At 36.1% G+C, this 21,541-nt stretch overlaps 1 protein-coding gene across 1 annotated transcript in view; it reads left to right on the forward strand.

Annotated features, from left to right (window-relative positions):
- Lrrc7 (leucine rich repeat containing 7) overlaps positions 1-21,541 on the forward strand; it is a 284,370-nt gene that overhangs the window by 200,418 nt on the left and 62,411 nt on the right. The window contains exons 14-19 of the mRNA XM_013020506.1: positions 2,206-2,330; positions 4,375-4,623; positions 9,826-10,026; positions 13,817-13,928; positions 14,146-14,326; positions 16,211-17,894. Coding sequence (XP_012875960.1) covers positions 2,206-2,330; positions 4,375-4,623; positions 9,826-10,026; positions 13,817-13,928; positions 14,146-14,326; positions 16,211-17,894 — 2,552 coding nt within the window. The remainder of the gene's footprint in view (positions 1-2,205; positions 2,331-4,374; positions 4,624-9,825; positions 10,027-13,816; positions 13,929-14,145; positions 14,327-16,210; positions 17,895-21,541) is intronic.

A 21,541-nucleotide genomic window follows, 5' to 3' on the forward strand; every position in this document is an offset into this window, starting at 1 on the left:
GGGGGGGTGGAAGAGGGAGAGAGATGGAGAGAGAGAGGGAGGAGGGAGAAAGAGAGCGAGAAAGAGGGAGAGAGATAGAGCAATTAGAATAAGAACATTTTTTTAAGTCAGTAAAAAAAAATTGTTCCTTGTGATCTTGGGTCCTAAATTATTTCATTATAAATTAACCAAGAGATATGACTTTCAAATAACGACCATCTTTCTTTTCCAAACAATGTCTGAAACTATGATAGAAATATTGTTTCACAAATTAAATTTTCTACCCTGTGTTCATATTATTTATTTGAAAATTAAAGAGAATAATTGTCATTTGCTATTTGAAAGTTAGCCCAAGTCAGCATGGGTTGACTTTTCCATTTTTTACAATTATATAAAATAAACCATGTAAAACCAGCTATGGATTAAATCCACTCAATCTACTTGAATCAGATTAACATTTGCATATGTATTTCTTATTTTCATGAATAATTATAACAAACAGTTTTAATCTATGACTTCCAAATTAAGTGGATAGTTTGGGGAATATTTTGGAATATTTTTATTTAAATTTGTACTTATAGCAGGAAGAAAATGGGTGATGATGTGATGCATATTTTTCAGATTTCAATAAAATTGATCCTTTGAATTAATGAAAGAAAAGATACCATGCTTATACATCATAAAGGAAAAATCTTAAAGACTGTGTTTCATTTATGTAGTGTGTTATATCTCAGTTTAATATTTCTATGTCTTGGAAATATTTCACTTTAAAAGAATATAGAGTAAAAATTAAAAGTCTCTTGAATTCACAGATCCTTTTGGAATGTCTAATCTTACAAATTAAATTCCTAATTTGTTCCAGGGTAGAATGGATGAGGTCCTGGAGAGTGTGAAGTAAAACAATTGACATTTGTTGCTTGGTTGGGTTTTGTTGTTTTTCCTTTGAGTAAAAAAAAATATTCATTGAAATTTTTTCATGAACTTCAAAAAAGTCAACTTGTGGTTTGCCAGGCAGAAATGTAATAAATGCACTTTCAGAATCCCTTACAACAAAGAAGAATATAATAAAGGCTATTATTTTGGAACAAATGTAGCCTTTACTAAATGTTTTTATTATATATATATATTTTTTTCTGGTCATGGGGCCTGAACTCTGGGCCTGGGTGCTGTCTCTCAGCTCTTCAGCTCAAGGCTAGAACTCTACCACTTGAGCCACAGCCCAACTTCCAGCTTTTTCTTCTTATGTGGTGTTGAGGAATTGAACCCAGGGCCTCATGCATGACAGGCAAGCACTCTACCACTGAGCCACCTTCCCAGCCCCTTTGTAATATTTTTATGATCTTCACAACTTCATTGCAAACAAGATAATATCATTAGCTGAAATTTTGATGCATACTAAAGATTTAATATATATATACATATATCTGTCTATCTATCTATATATATATATAATTTGAGACACATTCAAGCTAATTAAGCCTTAATGAAGACTAAATTTTTCACATGAAAACAAGCTTCCCTCCATATGTATGTATATATGTATTATACATATATGTACTATACATATATGTATGTATTATACATAAATACAAAGAATAAACCATGGACACTTTATTGTAAAACAGATGTTATCTAGTATCTTTTATTTTAAAATAAAAAATCTGCTAAGAGTTTACTAGTTACAAATATTGGCTTCTTCAATCATATCGACATAAATAGATTCTGTATTAGGTATAGAGAAGCTGTGTGACTTTGCACAACTATCTTAGAGCTCAACTATAGTTTCTTCCTTAGCAAACTAATTGTGACCTTTATGCTACTGTGCTATTGCTGTGAGAGTAAGAATCTGTTTAAAAGTGGTTTGTCCTGCTCTCTATTTCCTCACTGTTATCTATGGGAAGGGAATTCCCACAATAGAAATTTTCTCAATGCCCTGAGGAAAGTAGTGTTAAAGCTTATGAAAGCTATATTTAAGTTAAGTTAAAATGCGAAACACAACATAATAAATAATCAAGGATTATTTTTCTCCTTTTGCCTTCTTTTAGTCTGTTTTTTTCCTATCCTTCTTTCTTTTTCATTCCTTTTCCTCTTTCTTTTTTATTATTTTTGTTTACACTTGCAGTAGAAACCCCAGAGGTTCTTTTTATATAGTATATTAATCTCTGTTAGTAATACTCTGTTAAAAAAATAAAATAAAAGCAATAATATTTTGGAATCTAACTGTAGATTTCCAGTCAGACAGTGACAGCTTTAATCCTACCCTGTGGGAAGAACAGAGACAACAACGCATGACTGTTGCCTTTGAATTTGAGGAAAAAAAAGAAGATGATGAAGGTGCTGGGAAAGTTAAGGTAAACCCTTTCGCCTTTGTTTCTCCATTCTTCTCTTAATTCTCTTTTGCTTGTCCATTATTTCTCTTCAGATAGATCTGTAGACAAATTAAATGACTTCTGTTGGAAGGTTAAATGGCACCTTGAAGTCTGATGGTGGTAATTTTCATTATGGCAGACTGGTAGTTTGTGAAGCATTGGTGAGATTCAGAATGAAACTCATGCCCCAATGCTGACTGAGCAAGTTTGATAAGCCCCCATCCCTGCCTCTGCCCTACCCTACAGAGAACAGCTTGAGAGAGATTCAAGCTGACAGAAAGTTAAAATAAACCTTGGTGACAAACTTCACCTACACACATTATTTCATCTTGAACATACTGAAACAATATTTTTAAACACTAAGCAAGACATTATGCAGAAACGGCTCCTAGTTAACATGTTCAGTGCCTTTAAAACTCTGGAAGTTTCTGTGTCCCTGGGATATTTGAGAATAATTTATGAGTTTTCTTAAATTTGAAGAGAACTTTGAAATGTGGGTACCTAATAGTATGGGAGTGTTCCTTAGGGAAAACAGCCTTTTTTCTTTATCCCAGGACACATTTTCTTAAGTACTTTTTGCGACTAATTTAAGTCAACTAACAAAGTTAAAGCTTAAAATCTGTAGTTTTCCATTATTTAAATTGTGAAATGTCATCAGAATTGACTTAGATTTTGCTAACACACAATTTTTATGTTATTGTCATGGTAACACCTTGAATCTCTCATTAACTTTTTATAGCATTTGTGTACCTTTTCCATCATGGGTACTAACAGTTCTCACTCTTAATAACTCATTTAAGTAATTGTATATGTATCCTATTCATAAATATAGATTGTGTGATAATAACTAATTACCTAAGAAATGGGTATATGCATCCTATTTATAAATTTAGATTTGCATAATGTGTTCTCTGTTTCCCCCTTGTCTACTTTTTCTAAACATTATTTCTTAAACTATTATTTCTAGAACCTTACTTTGTAAGGTAACAGAGCATTTACCAATAAGGCCTATCTACATCTTTATGCAAAATCCAAACTAGACTGACAAATTCAAAGTGACAATTTTTTGGTAAGCATTTGGGTTTAAAAAAATGTTTCTGGATGGTTGGTTATTGTCACTTATCAACCAAAGAGACAATTTTTTAACTTGAAAATTCCCAGAAATAAACCAAAAAGTTGGAACATTTTGTTCCATTTTAGTTCATATGTTATGTCTAGAATCAATGGAAAATGCATTCTATATTGGATTGCTGGTTCATTTTTATATTTCATTGAATTGTCAAAAGCCACATGCTTTTTCTTAAAAAGCTACGTTCAAAGCATCCAAAAATAGAGTGCATTTATAAATTCTGGTGTATGTGTTGATGAAAACATAAAATATAGAAATGGAAACAGTTATTTAGAAGCCCTGTTTGTGTGTTATGTGGTTAGGTTTGTTTATAATCAAAGTAAGTTCATTATACTTTAGAGTGTTTTCTCTCCATGTGTGTTCTATTTGGTTTATTTATATTTTGGTAAAACAATATGTTTTTCCAAAAATTTCTTTAACGACTTGGCTTGGACTAATTTGTATATTCCCAATGCCAAGGGCTATTGGACAAATTAGAGCACAAACAAACTTCTAAATAAATCATCATGGGAATATGATGAATGAAATATATTGAAATTGTATATTAAATTAATTGCACTTTTCTGGTTCATTACATGTACATTCAATTTAGCACCATTTTACCTTAAATTTACATGATATTTAAGAAGGACTTTTTAAATGGACTAGAGTATAATGCCCTACTTACAATGTAATAGTGTAGTGTGAGTCTGCAGTGCGTGAAGCAGTTGTGACCATGACAGCTTCATGTGAGATTGGTACTGTCTTATGACATGCATTTAACACTCTTTTGAATGATGGTCATTTTAAATATACTACCCAGATGAAACAAAAAAAAAGAGTAGAAAAATGATAAAGTGAAAGTATTGCTACAGTGCTCCTCTTTCTCCCAGAAAATGGAGATTCCTTCTCCCACAGGATCTGTCCTGCCAAGCCCCCTGGGACAGGGGCCAGCGTGGGATTACTCTCCAACCTGCCAGACTGTCTGGCGATTGCTGCACACCATGGGCCAGGTGTGATCAGCAGATTCAAGATTTGCCCGTCCCCCAGAATGACCCACAGCTGGCATGGGGTTGTATAAGTGGCCTCCAGCAGGAGAGGAGCATGTGTACTCCATTGCCAGTTGCAGCACAATCCACCACTCTTCCCTCTCTAAGTGGCAGACAGGTAGGCCTAGGTGTTTGGGGTAGGAGAATTCCCATTAGAGGCAACCTTGGAACAGTGGTTTATGGGGTATGTTCTGCATGATTTGGGGTAATAAAAAATGTCAATCACATTAAACCCCTCAGATTGCCAGCATTTGATACCAATTTCATTTCCTTTTTTTTTTGCTTACTGATACTGGTAAGAGGTGGGGTGGATTGAGTCAGACGGGGGGGAATCATGCGAGGCTTCTGTTGGTGGGGATACTGCCATAGGCTTTGTTTTGTTTTGTTTTTTAAATTGGGTGGTCCATTCTTACTTACATTTTTTTCTTTTAATTTAAAAATGTGGGAATACCAATAGTTGGGCAGAAGGTTGATAGCAGTATTGGTGGCCTCAAAATTGTCCTCCTGATGCATGAGAAGTGTTAGTTCTGGGAAGATTAAGTAGCTAAAGCTTGCTTCTTAAAATAGCATGAGTTTAAATTGAGATTTGCTGAGAGTGGACTTTGGACACAAAGATAGACATCTGTTGAAAAGCATCAGTTTCCTTTAATTTGAAGACACAGATGGTATGAATTCCTGTAAGAGAAGATCGGGTTGGCAGTTATGGCAAATAGAAATTGCTCATCCCAGTGGGTGGGTGGTTAAGAAGTTAATGGGAAGAAAAATATGTCTTCATGAAATATGTTAGAATGCTGCATTTTTTTGTAAATTTTACCATCCACATGTAATGGACTAGATTCTTATTCTATGTCTTATATTCCATATAAGACAAGCTGATAATGCAATTTCTTCACTGAAAATGCTGTTTCCTTTCTCTGTAAAACAGTCTGGTTAATTCCTGGAATGTAATGTTTAATAATCAGTGTCAAAACACCATTATTTCTCTTACTGGAATTTACAATCAAACTAGAATTTAATCATTCTGTGAAATATATTATATTAAGCAAGTTTAATATAATATATGAGAAACAGTTCAATATGAACTCAAGATATCATTTCTAAATTCCTAAGCGTTCACTATTAAGCAATTCTTTCTGTGTTACTGAATTGGGGGTAGAGGTTCCAGCGTCTTGCAGCTGCTGTTTGCATTTACTAAACTTTATTTAGATTTGAGATACGTAGAATGTTGCAAAAACATTTCTATTTTCCAAAATTAAAATAAAATAATATTTTAGTAAAACTCTTGTATTCTAATGATATGTATATGTGACATGAGCAAATACTTTATAGTGAGTGATAAATATAGAGAGACAAAAATATAACAGTAGATATTCTCAGTTTTACATATAAGAAATTAATTTATATAATTAATTATATATTAATTTTTATATATTATGAGGGAATATTTGCTCCCTATAGATGCAAAAGCATAAAGAAACTGCTTCTGTTTCTGAGTATCACTAAAATATTAACATAACTGTTTGTGATCATGTTTATTCATTTCCAAAATACTGAGAATTGAAAAGTAGGGAAACAATCTGTAAAATGGCATCAATATGGGGCTGGGAAGGTGGCTCAGTGGTAGAGTGCTTGCCTTGCATGGATAAGGCCCTGGGTTCAATTCCTCAGCACCACATAAGCAGAAAAAGCCGGAAGTGGCACTGTGGCTCAAGTGGTAGAGTGCTAGCCTTGAGCTGAAGAGCTGAGGGACAGCGCCCAGGCCCAGAGTTCAGACCCCACAACCAACAACAAAAAAAAAAAAATGGCATCAATATGCTTGAACAGAGCTTTCAAAAATTATAAAAGTAATATAATTTCATCTCAAACAAATCATTAAACTGTACTTATTTGGTTTACTTTTTAATGAACTTAAGGAGTGGTGCACCTGTTATCCCCATCAACACCAGAAAGCACCAGTAGGAGAATATCAGGCCAAGCCATCTTGGGTATAAAGTGAGGTCCTATCTCAAGAATAACCAGGAAAAACAATAGCTGAGGCATGGCTGATGTGCTAAAGTGCCTGAGTTCAATCCCCAGTGCTTTAAAAAAAAAAAAAAAAAACCTTGAGGTCATCTTAGTATTTAACTAAGTAAAATTTACATTTTAGACTTAGAGTATTTCTTCCACAAGCTGATACATGTATGCACTGCCGCTGCACCAGGGAATAAATCTTAAGAGCTAAGTAACCCTGGTATGCCATAAACCTTGAAGTCAGATAAACCTGAGTTTTATATTACCTTAATTATACTATCTAAGCCTTAATTTTCTTTGTGTAAAATAGCCACAATTAATTATTCATTCTATTATAATTAACAAATAATTGTTAATTATTTAGCAAATAAATAGTAAATTATATTTAAACTTAGAGGAGGAATTAAAAATAGTATTATATTATACAATTAATAATAAATATCACTACTATTAAACATTTATTATGATACCATGAACATGATAGATAATAAATTATAACTGCTGCTGCATTAAGTTTTCAGGAAAAAAGTTTAAACAATTGCAAATTTTACAGATTAGCTATATAGCAAAGGAAATCCAGATTTTAAAACCTTGTAAAGCCAAATATGATGTTAGATAGCTAATCTCTACCTAGAGCTTACCAATTTTCAAAAGGCTTTCACATTTATCTCATTTTAGCTTTAACCTAAATATTTTGGAAAGGATATCATCATTTCTATTTTTCATGAGTAGAAATGACATATTAGCAGATTGGATTAAACCCTTAGCTGGAATTTACACTTTCTGATTCTAGGCCCAATGACTTCAATGAGAAAACCAGTTCATAGGAAGCAATGAGCTGATTTTCTAGGTGAAACAAATCAAATTTTATGAGACCTGAGAGTCCAAAATCTGGGAAAAGGCCACTTTTGGGGAAACCATATAAGATGACCACATAAAACAAACAAATAAACAAACAGGGTACCTCACAAGGCTGTGGAAGAAATGGGTAAAGTGACAGGCCCTAAAATTTAAGCTCCAACAGCTTCATGGTAAATGTTTCTGTATTAGAAGTTTTCACAGAAACAAAAGGCTTAAAGGCATTCTAGTGATAAGACTGGTTAAAATAACCAGGAACCATTACAATCATGACCATCAGTAAATAGTTGTCTAATTGTGTCACATAGGATCTAGCATCTATTAAAAGTAAATTATATTATTCAATGAAGTATCTCATGCAATGAAAAAAATTCTCACAATTCTTTTACTGAGGACTTTTAAGTTGCATAGAATTTTAGTTTAATGCCTTCCTTTAGACTTTTTTTCTTCACTCATATGCCATGATTATTTTTTAAATAATGTTCTTTGTGCCACAATAGTCATACCATAGTATAATTTACATTTTTTTGGGGGGTGGGTCCAGTCGTGGGGCCTGAACTCTGGGCCTGGGCCCTGTCCCTCAGCTCTTCAGCTCAAGGCTACCACTTGAGCAATAGTGCCACTTCCGGCTTTTTCCTTTTTGCTGTGGTGCTGAGGAATCAAACCCAGGGCCTCATGCGTGCAAGGCAAGTGCTCTACCACTGAGCCACCTTCCCAGCCCCTAATTTACATTTTTACAACACAGTATGTGAATTAAAGCTCTTTTATGTCAACTTTTTTCATCAAGCTCAGCAATCTAATTTGAAAATTAGATTAGATACATGATGAATGTTTCTAATATCAGTTGAAACAGCAAGTCCATGAATGCATGCACCCAGTGCACTTTTTCTAGCACAAATATCATTGAGTTTTGTTTTTGTTTATTTAAGATTGCATTATAAATTAACTCCCCAGGGATATATTAATAGTACACCCTAACAACTTATTATACTTTATGTCTGCAAAGTCTAATTTTATCTTGGATTATTATAGCTCTAAATCTACTATAAATTAGTAATTTTATTCTAATTTATTTGAGAGTGGAAAAGAGATTGGGCTGAATTTAGATGACATGTTAGCCAAAATCTAGATTTTGGTATGTTTTCCAAGTGTGTATTGGAAAGATAATTTTATATTTTTTTATGAACTGCATGTTAGAAATCATATAACAAAGTGCAATCTTGATGTTTCATTAGGAAAATGAGCCAAAGGAAGACAAAAACACTTGAAAGAAAGGCAAAGCACAGTTGGTGGATTTACTAAAACTGCAGATGAGCAAAAGTGTTTGAAATCTCATTCATACTCTTCAGGTCTATTCCACCATCATAGTCTTTTACATGCTATGTATTACATAGGTGTAATTTCTCTTTTCTTCTGTTCCCCACTCTGCCTTCCACCTTCAATTCTCTTCTACTTTTTCTGCTCACACCCCCCACCTTCATACGCAATTATCCACAGCCACATAAATCATTCCATTTTGAAAAGTTGATTCTGCTCAGATTCAAAAAGACAGGACTGTTGGAACAAGGTAGGCCAGATAAATCTGCCTATTTTCCTCCACTCACTCAATCAGCATGGACAACTTATTCCACTTTAAATATACTAAATAATGCAATGGTAGGATATTCTGTATGACTCAATTCTGTACTAAAAGTAGATATTATTATGTATTCCAGAAAGCCAGATTGGTACCCCAGAGTGAATCAAAAATGGGAATAGCTAAATAAACACAAACTAAACTTTGTATATTTACCTACAATACCTTAGAAAATAGCCTCATTTTTTGTTTCCTTTAGCTAAAAGATATTACCCAAGAAGCATGTTATTTTATTAAAGCTAAAACCAAATATAAAAGCCTTCCAGATCATTTTTCTTACATATTAATATCAATTAGATCATTCTACTTTTGATGAAACATGCAATTAAGTATTTAGGCTAATTCATATTTGGGTAGCAGTTAGGCCAGTTCTACATTCTTTCATTGTACAACTCTATTTGTAGCTCTTTTTCCCATTACCTGAATTTATTCTCCAAGGATATTCTTAATATCAAAATTATGATTTATAATAATTAAAATAGGGAAGGATGAAAGCACTGGATAAATTGACTAAAGTTTTCAGAGATTAATAACTTGACCTAAAGCTATTTGAACCATGCAAAGAATAGGTAGCCATTTGGAGATGATATAATCCAAAACTTATTCATAATCTAGAAGTGTGGGAAGTAATGGGGTAAAGTCCCATGAGACTAAGCAGGAGAACACATAGTGTTCTACTCAGTAGCAGTTTTTCAGCCAGCTCAACACTCACTGTATTGCATTTGGTTATACTTCTGCACATAAGATGGAGTAGCTTTCTAAACATGCTTGCTGAAGTGATTTTTTTATGTTAAATTTCTTTTTACAAACTTCTAGGTTGAAATAAACCTAAAACGATATCCAACTCCTTACCCAGAGGATTTAAAGAATATGGTAAAATCTGTTCAAAATCTGGTGGGTAAGCCAAGCCATGGAGTGCGTGTTGAGAATTCAAACCCAACTGCTAACACGGAGCAAACTGTGAAAGAAAAATTTGAACACAAGTGGCCGGTAGCGCCCAAGGAGATTACAGTGGAGGTATTTGAAGGTTATTGGTAATTGCTAGTGTGGTTTGGATTTTTTGGAATTCTAAATGGTACGTTTTTAAAAACACAATGTATCTTCCTTGATAAGTGCATTTCTTCCTAAAATATAAATGATCTTTCTATGCCTTCAAATTATGAGGGTTGTGTTTGATAATTCAAAGATGCATGATACCCTCATAGCCTAAAAATCATTACTACACCTCCGAAAGTTCTAGTACACACAGATTGAATAGCTTGTCCCCTACCTTGGCCTAGACAGTAAATGCGTTCCATCAGTGGTATTATTTTGGCTGCTCCAAATTTTTATTGTATCAGTTGTTAGAAAAAGCTCTGAGGATATTTCATTTGGCAATTTTCAGTGAACTTCCTACTTAGGTATAGAGAAAAAATTTTACATTTGTGTGTGTGTGTGTGTGTGTTGGGTAGTCTCTTTGTAGAAAACATGACTATTAACACCAAAATAGGGGGATGACAGAAACATAGAGGTTTATGGAATCTAGATGTGAAAAGTCTAAATCCTATATTTCAGAATAAGTCAGAAGTCCATCTTCACTGATTTGAGTGGTCTGAAAAGAATTCAACTACATTTATGCCACCTCTACTCTCCCATCAATTCTTCAACTAACTTAGTTACCATCTTTTATCATCACTAAAAACATAATTGGTATGAGTATGCCTGTAAACTCATATTACTCCTCTAAAACCTAGATTGATAAAACTCTTTTACAGATCTGCATTTCAAAGCATCAATTTGTTGCATTCATTGATCACCAACTATGTGTTGCACTGTGCTAAACACTGTGAGAGAAAAATGAAAAAGAAATTAAAAATGTGACCTTAGTCCTCAAATAATATAAGCCTAGCTAGATGAACATAACATACAAGTGACCAATGAATATATAGGAAAATGTGTGGTCAAGAATTTGATGCCTTATTAAAAGATTGAGATTGAAGAATGATTTGAATTCTACAAGTTATAAATTCATGACTTTGTTTTTTCTGGGAGCATGGCTCAAATGGTATAGCGTGCCTGCTTAGGAAACAGAAGGCCTTGAATTCAAAATGATAATGAGGGGAAAGTGTTGCAGAAGAAGGAAAGACTCTAGTAAAGTTAAGCAGAGAAAGCAGAGGTGTCTGCCCTGGAAAAATAGATTGTGCCTGCATAGCTAAGGAAGTAAATTTAAGTATTCGTTTTTCGCCTGTAAAACAAATATTATTGTCCTTTTTTATTTTCTAAAATATTGCACATATGCTATAAGCAGGTTTGTATTTCACTAAGATATTACTGCAATGTAAAAGGGGAAGCAAAAATACTTAGCAGGTACCCACATATATACTTTATATTTAAATGTCAGGCAAGCACAGTTCAATCTCAAAATAGCTGTGTGATCATGAAAGTCTACCTGATAAATAAATTTACTATAATAACAAGATCCTAAAATTGCTTTTAGGATTAGGATAGGTGAAGCAGGAGAAAGATGACTTGTGTCTCTAAAGGCTTTTATTCTTTATTATGTCACCTTGAAACTTTATCATAAGTGCCTCATATTAAACAACATTATTTTGAAAGTCTATGAAAAACGCTGGTTTATCTCTTCAGCCTCAGGATATTCATCAAGCCAGTCTCTCTCTGATCTCTCTTCAAGACTGATTCTACATTTTGGGTTCCTCAGGTTCCCTCACCAAGACATAGCACAATATAAGGAAGATAGACTAGGTCCAGATGCTACTTCCATGCAGGATTGTTGTTTTATTAACAGAGAATCTCAGCCTGAAATAGCTCCAGGAATATACATCCAGACAACAAAACAATTGGACTAAAAGATCTGTCATATTGTACTGATTTTTTTTTGTTGGTAGTGGGGCTTGAACTCTGGGCCTACGTGCTGTCTTTAGCTCTACAGCTCAAAGCGAGCACTCTACCACTAGAGCTACAGCACCACTTCAGGTTTTCTGGTAGTTTAATGGAGATAAGAGTCACACAGACTTTCCTGCCTGGGCTGGCTTTAAACTGCAATCCTCAGATCTCAGCCTCCTGAGTAGCTAGGATTATAGGTGTGAGCCACTGGTGCCTGGTGGCTTTTTAAAAAAAAATAATTTTCAGATTGAAATTTTTATTATACTTTTATTTTCTTTAAGTAGTTGTATAAAGGAGTTGCCATTCAACAGAGCAATGTATGAAGATAGGATATCTTAATCAATGTCACCTCTTTTAATATTCTCATCCAGTACTCCCACCCTTCAAATATTTTCATACAAACCTAACCCCTTCTTTAAAAAGTCCAAAAGATAAAAGGTGATCAAGAACTAAGGAAATGTACTATATATATTTTCCTACATTACCCCTCAACCTGAGCCTGTAATCTTGGAGATATATAAACTTTTCACTAAGAGTTTCAATCAATTACTTCTTCTCCTTTTGAATTTCTGATACTTTTGGCCAATGATACTATTTCACTGATTTAACAAAATACTTCTATGTATGTTAGGTTAGTGTTCCAAACTGATAAGACATAAATACAAGGAAACAAACATAAATTTTCCTTGGAACTTGAATTAGCATAAAACTAAAAGACATTCAGGTAGCTGTCACACGTAAAATTACATAAGACATTTTTGTGTTAAAAGAAAATGAGAATTTAACATTTTGTCTTCCCTAATGTTCTTCTACTGCCTGGTTAACTGGGAAGAATGAATTGAATTATACAAGTTCAAAATTCATGGCTTTTTGTTCTACAGGGAGCATGACTCAAATTGCATAGAGCACCTGCCTACTAAGTGCAAGGCCCTGAACTCAAGCACGGCTAATGTAAATAATAATAATAACCCAGGCATTGGTGGTTCATGCCTCTAATCCAAGCTACTCAGAAGGCTGAGATCTGAGAATCTGGGCAGAAAAGTCAGTGAGATTCTTATCTCCAATTAATCATAGAAAAATCTGAAAGTATACTGTAGCTCAAGTAGTAGAGTGCTAGCCTTGAGCAAAAGGAGCTAAGGGACAGTGCCCAGGCACAAAGTTCAAGCCCCAAGACCAGCAAAAAAAAATAGTTTTTGTTTTTGTTTAACAGGTTCGTTCACTTGGCACTCTGAAGTTATGTTCTGTCCCACCTTCACTGGGTGGATGGCTATCGAATAAAGACCTAGTAGGCTTCACTGGTCATAAGAAAACTAGAAACCTTAGGGAAAAGTCATGCTAGAACTAAATAATTGAGAAGACAATCACCAGGAAACTGTAGGAACAATCATTAGGAAACTGGAAGGACGAATAGGAAGAATGGCAGAAAGCACAGGCATAGGGCTGGTAGCTCATTAATGTGGCAAGGGGAATACATATATATAGTCAATGATATGGTTGCACTTAGAACTCTGAGTTCATTACTTGGAATTCTGTGTATATAGTATAGATCATTATGAATCACACTATTCACAGAGGGCTTCCCATAATTCAGTGCTCTATTAAGATGAGTTCTACTTCATCTCTGAATGATGTTATAGATTTCCAGAGAGCCACATTTTATCTTTCTTTGGGACCTCCACAGTTCTTTGCACAGTGCCAGGCATATAAACAACTTTTTTAAAGTCTAATAAATAAATGGACTCGCATTGGGAAAAAAAATAGTGTGTTACTTAGAAATATATATGGTTCATCTTCCCTGATGCCCCAGGGTAAATTACATCTTCCAATCACATCTTTGAGTCTGAACCAAATAAAGATATTGCCATCTTGGTTAACCGCTGTTTAAATGTTTACTTTCCTTGTCCTGTATTATTATATCTCTCAGGATTCTTTTGTTCATCCAGCTAATGAAATGAGGATTGGGGAACTTCACCCTTCATTAGCTGAGACCCCTCTGTACCCACCCAAACTTGTTCTGCTAGGGAAGGACAAAAAAGGTAACATTGTGAAGCTGATGTGAAAAATACGCTGCAAATGCATGTGCATGATGAACCACCGGTTGTAATTTTATGATGTGCCCTAGTGTATCAGAATACTTACAGATATATATATATATTTGTAACACTAGCCAGTATGGAATCCGTTTTTCATACTTATCTGCTTGTAATTGTCAGTGTTCATGGCATCATGACATGTCTCCCCTTTAAATTTCAGAATCAACTGATGAGTCTGAAGTTGACAAAACTCACTGTCTGAATAACAGTGTTTCCTCAGGCACTTACTCAGACTACTCGCCTTCCCAGGCTTCCTCGGGATCCTCTAACACCCGGGTTAAAGTGGGGTCCTTGCAGACAACAGCTAAAGATGCCGTTCATAATTCTTTGTGGGGTAACAGGTGTGTTTAGAATTCCCACTTTTCTCTTCCCAAAATACTGTGTTCTGCAACTTTTTTAAAAAAATGGAATCTTCTTAATTTGGAATTGTATTCAGCACGAGTGGCATAGAAGACAGAAGGGCAGGTAAGCAAATGAAGTTCCCCTGGAGACTTCCTAGAGCAAATGAATTCACCGTGCACGATGATACCATTGATTAAGGGAGTGATGGCCAGCTATTAACAGGATGACATGTTAGGAATAGGACTTTTAAAGTGAAAATTTCTGTTTAATCAATACATGTTTAGGAGGGATGTCGACATTTCACCATCTAGTGCATGTGAAACACATGCCTGGCACAAAGTAAATATATAGTCTTAATGTTGCGGTCCTATTTATTATCATCATCAACATATCAACATTATTTTATCATCAGCTGAACTTAGGATGTCTGGAGAAGTATTCATTCATCTTTTCAAATACCATGATACAGATGCAAAAATCAAGAAGTGCAGAGAGCCAGGCACCAGTGGCTCACCCATGTAATCCTAGCTAATCAGGAGGCTGAGATTTGAGGATTGTGGTTCAAAGCCAGCCCGGGCAGGAAAGTTTCTTATCTCTAATTAACTACCAGAAAACCAGAAGTGGCTCTGTGGCTCAAGTGGTAGAGTGCTCACCTTGAGCTGAATCGCTGAGGGACAGCGCCCAGGCCCAGAATTCAAGCCCCACGACCAACAAAAAAAAAAAAGAAAGAAAGAAAGAAAAGAAAAAGAAAAAGTGCAGAGCATGACAAAACAGAAAGAGAGAGGGAGAAAAAAAAGAAAAACAGAATGAACAAGATGGCATTTGTCTTCTATCAGTTCCTACCTTTGGTAGTTGTAATATACAACCATCTTAAACCCCAAGGAGCAAATAAAAACCATCCTAGGATATAAGTAGTGAATAAGATTCATATTTTACTGAATATATCACCCCTCTTGACCATGTCTTCTTTAATAATTCAATTATCACTAATCATCAATGCCCATTTGTTTTATTGGAACTCTTTAAATTTATAAATTCATTATGTGAACTGAGGCAAATTTAGGTAATTTTAGAAGATTTCTTTGAAATGTTCTTTTTTTCCAATTCACAGAAGCATATAAAATCTTGCCTTCACTAACAAAAGATATAGATATAGACAAGGATAGCTATAGATATTGTTTTTAGTGTGTAAATGGTTTGGAATAAGCATTCAAAATTAGCAAATACTAGAGCTATGTTGGAGATGGTCATTGGGATAAACATGCCAATGATCTAAAGTCATAATATAATTTACATTCTAGAAAAAAGATATTTGAGTCTATGTGGGATATAGTCCCTTCAAAGCATGACCAAATTGGAAGACAATTTGGATTTATTAGAAATACTAAGCATTTTTGTAAAGTGCTCTCAAGTAATAGTTTGGAAATACTGAATCAGAATCTCCAGGGATGACTATTTGAAGCCAGGTGATTCTAATGACTTGTCTGTTAGGTTCCAAATGGAATACTGAAGGCTTATGATGGTCAGTCATTCAATCATTCGTTCAGCAAATATGTGTTTAATATCAACTATGTGCCAGGCACTCTTCTGAACCTGAAGAGAGAAAGATTTCTGTTCTCATCAATTTTCATTCGCTCCAAAAGCATGAAGTGATATACAGTAGATGTACTCCCTAAGCTAATTTTACAATATGCTAGAAGATCATTATTACTAAGAAGAAATAAAAAGTACGGTACGGGAGTGAATATGGGTGTGGTGGAATAATAGAAAACTCAATGTTAAGTTAGGGAAGATGAGTCAAGCAGCCTTCTTTGCTGCTTGTTCTCATTCTGCCACAGACCATCTCTTCCTCGTGTTCACGTGTCTTCTTCTTGTGTTGACAGGATTGCACAATCTTTCCCACAGCCTCTTGATGCTAAGCCATTACTCAGCCAGCGGGAGGCCGTTCCTCCAGGAAATCTACCCCAGCGTCCTGACCGGCTGCCAATGAGTGATGCTTTCACTGACAACTGGACTGATGGCTCACATTATGATAACACAGGGTTTGTGGCTGAGGAAACCACAGCGGAGAATGCCAACAACCCTCTCTTAGGTTCCAAGTCGAGAAACAACGCGCCTTCCCACGGACGCAGGCCTCTGATCAGGCAGGACAGGATTGTTGGTGTCCCCCTGGAACTTGAGCAATCTACACATAGACACACGCCAGAAACAGAAGTGCCTCCTTCCAATCCTTGGCAGAATTGGACCCGAACCCCTAGCCCGTTTGAAGACAGGACCGCTTTTCCTTCCAAATTAGAGACAACCCCCACTACCAGCCCCTTGCCTGAAAGGAAAGACCATATCAAAGAGCCTTCTGAGCTACCTGGGCCCTTTTCGCCAGGAGTACCATGGGAGTATCACGATTCCAACCCCAGCAGGAGTCTTGGGAATGTCTTTTCTCAAATCCACTGCCGCCCAGATTCATCTAAAGGTGTTATTGCCATTAGCAAAAGCACAGAAAGGCTTTCCCCACTCATGAAGGATATAAAGTCCAGTAAATTCAAGAAGTCACAGAGTATCGATGAGATTGACATTGGTACCTACAAGGTTTACAACATACCGTTAGAAAACTACGCAGCGGGCAGTGACCACTTAGGAAGCCACGACAGGCCAGACAAACTGCTGGGACCCGAGCACGGCATGATGCCCAGTATGTCTCGAAGCCAGTCGGTTCCCATGCTGGACGATGAGATGCTCACTTACGGAAGTAGTAAAGGGCCCCAACAACAAAAGGCCTCCATGACCAAAAAGGTGTATCAGTTCGACCAAAGCTTCAATCCTCAAGGAGCCGTGGAAGTCAAAGCCGAGAAGAGGATACCTCCCCCGTTCCAGCACAACGCGGAGTACGTGCAGCAGCCCGGCAAGAACCTCGCCAAAGATCTGGTTAGTCCCAGAGCCTACAGGGGCTACCCGCCCATGGAGCAAATGTTTTCCTTCTCCCAGCCGTCGGTGAATGAGGATGCCGTGGTGAATGCCCAGTTTGCCAGCCAAGGAGCCCGGGCGGGCTTCTTGAGAAGAGCCGACTCCCTGGCCAGCTCCACGGAGATGGCCATGTTCCGCAGGGTCAGTGAGCCCCACGAGCTGCCTCCCAGCGAGAGGTACGGCCGACCTGCCTATAGGGGAGGGCTGGATCGCCAAAGCAGCGTATCCGTGACTGAGTCCCAGTTCCTGAAGAGGAATGGCAGGTACGAAGACGAGCACCCTTCGTACCAAGAAGTGAAAGCGCAGGCGGGAAGTTTTCCAGTAAAAAACCTTACCCAGAGGAGGCCGCTGTCTGCCAGAAGCTACAGTACAGAGAGTTACGGGGCCTCCCAGACCAGGCCAGTTTCAGCTAGGCCTACCATGGCAGCTCTTTTGGAAAAAATACCGTCTGACTATAACTTGGGTAACTATGGTGACAAGCCATCAGATAACAGTGATTTAAAGACGAGGCCTACTCCTGTGAAAGGGGAGGAGAGCTGTGGTAAAATGCCTGCAGACTGGAGACAACAGCTGCTTAGACATATAGAAGCTAGAAGGTTAGACAGGGTATGTTTGGCCTTTCTCTGTAAGAATATCCCTCCTGCCTTTCGTTTTCCCTTTATTGGCATTTCTAAGCACGTGTCGTCAAGCATGAACGACATGAATGGATAGAGGGTCAGCACTTTGGATCTTGGTATTGTGGGGGAAATTGATCATGATAGATTTTCCAAGAATGCCGCATACTACTTTCTGAGAATCCATAATGTGCCAGTGAATCAGATATCAAATCTAACCCAAATATTGTTAGTAAGAAAGTATTTACTCTTATTATCTGAGATGGCGCTTCAATTGCTGTCTAGCCATTCAGGCAAGGCAAAATGCTTCTCCTAAAACACAAAACGGTTCTCTAGTGACCTAGAGTATGATTTTTATTGAATCTCTAAAAAAAAAAAGTATTTTGCCCTTTGCTGCACCGACTCACTTATATTAAATCCAGGCCTAATTTGTTTATAAACATTTGCACATAGTCATTTCTATGGGACTACTAAAGTTATTACTTCTAATGAGCAATAATCTTCCCAGCAAGAAACAGAAAAATAAAATAAGCAGAGATTAAATGCCTTCCCACACAATTTCATTTAATAAAAACCCTGCCATTTAGAATATTGTTTTAATACAGGAGGAAATATTTATGTTCAAATCTTGCTATAGACATCAAAAACAGCCAATGTTTTACAAAGACAGCAAATGTACAGATTAGAGTGTACGTGGTAACAAAAAAATAGAAAATAATCTTAAATTAATCCTAATCTAGTAAAAAAAATTGGCTCGTGATAAAATGTAGACTGAGCAGTGATTGTAGAGTTTAAAAAGAAAATATATAAAGGGTAGAAATACATGTTTATTGCCAGTTCAAATCTCTCGACAAGAAATCTGGTGTTTCATTTGTTGAGAACAACCATTAATTTCCCATGACCATTCAATATACTTTGTGGCTTTGGCATAAAGGGCTTTTGTGTGCTCTGCTTTCACATTTGAATTTTTAAGATCTTTTCTGTTTTTGTAGGTGAAAATGGAGACTTTTGTTCTCTCATTTTCAAGGTTTACATGTGATATGTAAATTGAGGATCTGGATAATGTGTTTCTGAAATTTTTACTCAAAAAATTATTACTTTCTTTGGTGTCCTGCTAAATGTATAGGTCACTGCATATATCATGAATTTTTTTTAATATTCAACTTTGTGTTTTCAGGTTTTCTCTCTTTAAGTATAGTATGTGTAGGTCGTGTCTACATGACAAGAAAATGATATTGAGGGAAAGAATGAAGTAATCAATGTGGTTGTGGGTGTTAGTTTCTCAATGTGGAAACTGGTTCTGCCTTACAAAATATTTCATCAGAATATCTGTTTCAAATAGGTGTGCTCAGTCCTATTGAAGGGAACTTCATCAAAGCCTCATGACTGGCTCTCAGGGAGACACCTGCTTGGTTGTCACCACGTCTTACCTCAAGTTATACCCTCCATATAGACAGATAACTTGGAGGGCAAACATATTTGGGGCCAAATAATACAGTACAGTTTGGGAAGTCTGGCCTTGTGTAGACACAACCATATGTTAACAGGGCAAGATAAACTAGTCGAGAAGGGTTATAAGAAGCTTTTTTGGAGCATATGTGCATTGACTAGTAATTGAGGCAACAGAAGAGTGAGTGGAAGCAAAGCATGAAAATGAAAAGCTAAAGGTCTAAGCATCTGGTATCATCATTTATTTACTGATATCTTAAATAAAATGGTTCATTTATCTCCCCAGAGCCATGCTACTGAGAAGTCAATGACTCCTCTAAATGGAACACAAATGGCATGGGGAAAGGGGATAGAGTCTGGGATGGGAACTTGAATCAACAAAAGTCTGGAGGCCCTGCCTGCCCAGATGATTAAAAGTGAATTCATGTGTGGTCTTTGTTGCTGTAATGACACCTCCCTTTTACTGTTCTCTATATATCCTCTGATTATTCTGCCACTTTAGCATATTATTTCAAGTTATCAGAAGCTCTTCCTTTTGTTTTCTCCAAGTAAAAGATTACCCCTCTCTTTCAATTGAGTCACTAAGCAATTCAGGCTATGTCTTATTTTAAATTTCCCAGCTATTCAACAAGATGAATCTGTTCCAAAGCACAGATTTATTACATAAAATTGGTTTTGATATAACTGTGCTCTTTGAAACCCTGCCCAAAGTACAACAGCTGGAGAGACATGGTATGTTCCTTTCCCACTGAAAATGAGTCATTAGACCCCTGCAAATCAAACAGCTATACTAGCAGCTGCAAGATGTTTGGGATAGATGGAAAAGACAACTGCCTAGAGGTTTAGATGTGGGATAATCTTGACAGTCCAATGTAAGAGAGCTTTGGAGAGGCCACTCCAGGTATCATAGTGGAAAGGGGTTGCTTTCTCCTTTAATTTAACCACAAAACATGCTGTGACAGAATTTAAAATGTGAACCCACATATCTGAGGCAGCTACTCTAGTATAAGGGCCAAAAGAACACTAAACTGGAATAACCTAATCCCCAAGAATGCATCCAAGTACAAAATCAAGATGTTTAGTGTCTTTTTCACTCTGGGCATGGTAACAATGACATGTATCTGTTTGAAGTAATCATGAATCCATAACAAGTATGATTGATAGACAAGCACATCAGCAGCAGCATAATAATCTTTCAGCACAGCTCAATGAGACTTTGATGGTAAAAATCATTACTTTGCAAATAATGCTCTCAAAATAAAGTAACTGCATGCTGTTAGTACTCAATAGTATTCACTCAAGTTTTTTTGTTTGACAAAAAGAGAAATACTTTTAAAAGTTAATATTACCAATGAGCACATTTCCATTGAGGTTAAAGGCTTTAGGATAAGGCTTTAAAATACTTTAAATTTTCAGTGAAATAGAAAAAAAAACCTACCTCCATTCACAAATAACAATTTTAGATGTAGATGCTAAAGAGGAGACAAAATGTAAATACTCTGTCGTGTAGATGAGATGCTTAACATGATAAACAACCTTAGCAATCCACAAAATAGAATTGATTTAATAGTATATGAAACTCTCTTGATTTAAGGTGTACTTTTTAATAGTAAATCCGTAAATTCTGATCTACATGCAAATTTTTGGTGGATATAACTGAATAAATAAGGCAATTCAGTCAAGCCAATTTGGACCAAATTGAATGAGTTTTTTGATCAACTGTTTTTCTGACTTGCTGTGTTTCTATCTACCGACTCAGCAAGAAAATATATGATTTTTGCCTTGAACGCTGCAGCGCATCCACTTCAGGCAGAATTAGATGGTCATGTTTGTCTCTCGTATGTGATGGTCTCACAATGTGAAAGAAGCAGTGAGCTCTGTAGCTGACACATTTCGTTTAAAATCTCATTGTTTGAACTTTAAAACTTAATAGATTACTACAGATGAGCAATCCTTGTCCAGAGTCACTACTATCCTGATATATCAGGGAGAGATTTCATGTATCAGAGTTAGCACTAAGTGTAAAGCAGAATGTATCTTCTTTGCTTTCTGTGTTCTCTGTAGTTTTGGATGGTACTCATTATGTGCATAACTAACACTGTTTACCGTATGCTTTTGTCTGATCAATTGCATGTTTTTAAAAGAGAGTTACTGTTTGCCCGCTTAAAGTTAAATGTTATAAATTTAAAC

The sequence above is a fragment of the Dipodomys ordii genome, unplaced genomic scaffold, assembly GCF_000151885.1.
Source record: "Dipodomys ordii isolate 6190 unplaced genomic scaffold, Dord_2.0 Scaffold51, whole genome shotgun sequence".
NCBI lineage: Eukaryota > Metazoa > Chordata > Mammalia > Rodentia > Heteromyidae > Dipodomys > Dipodomys ordii.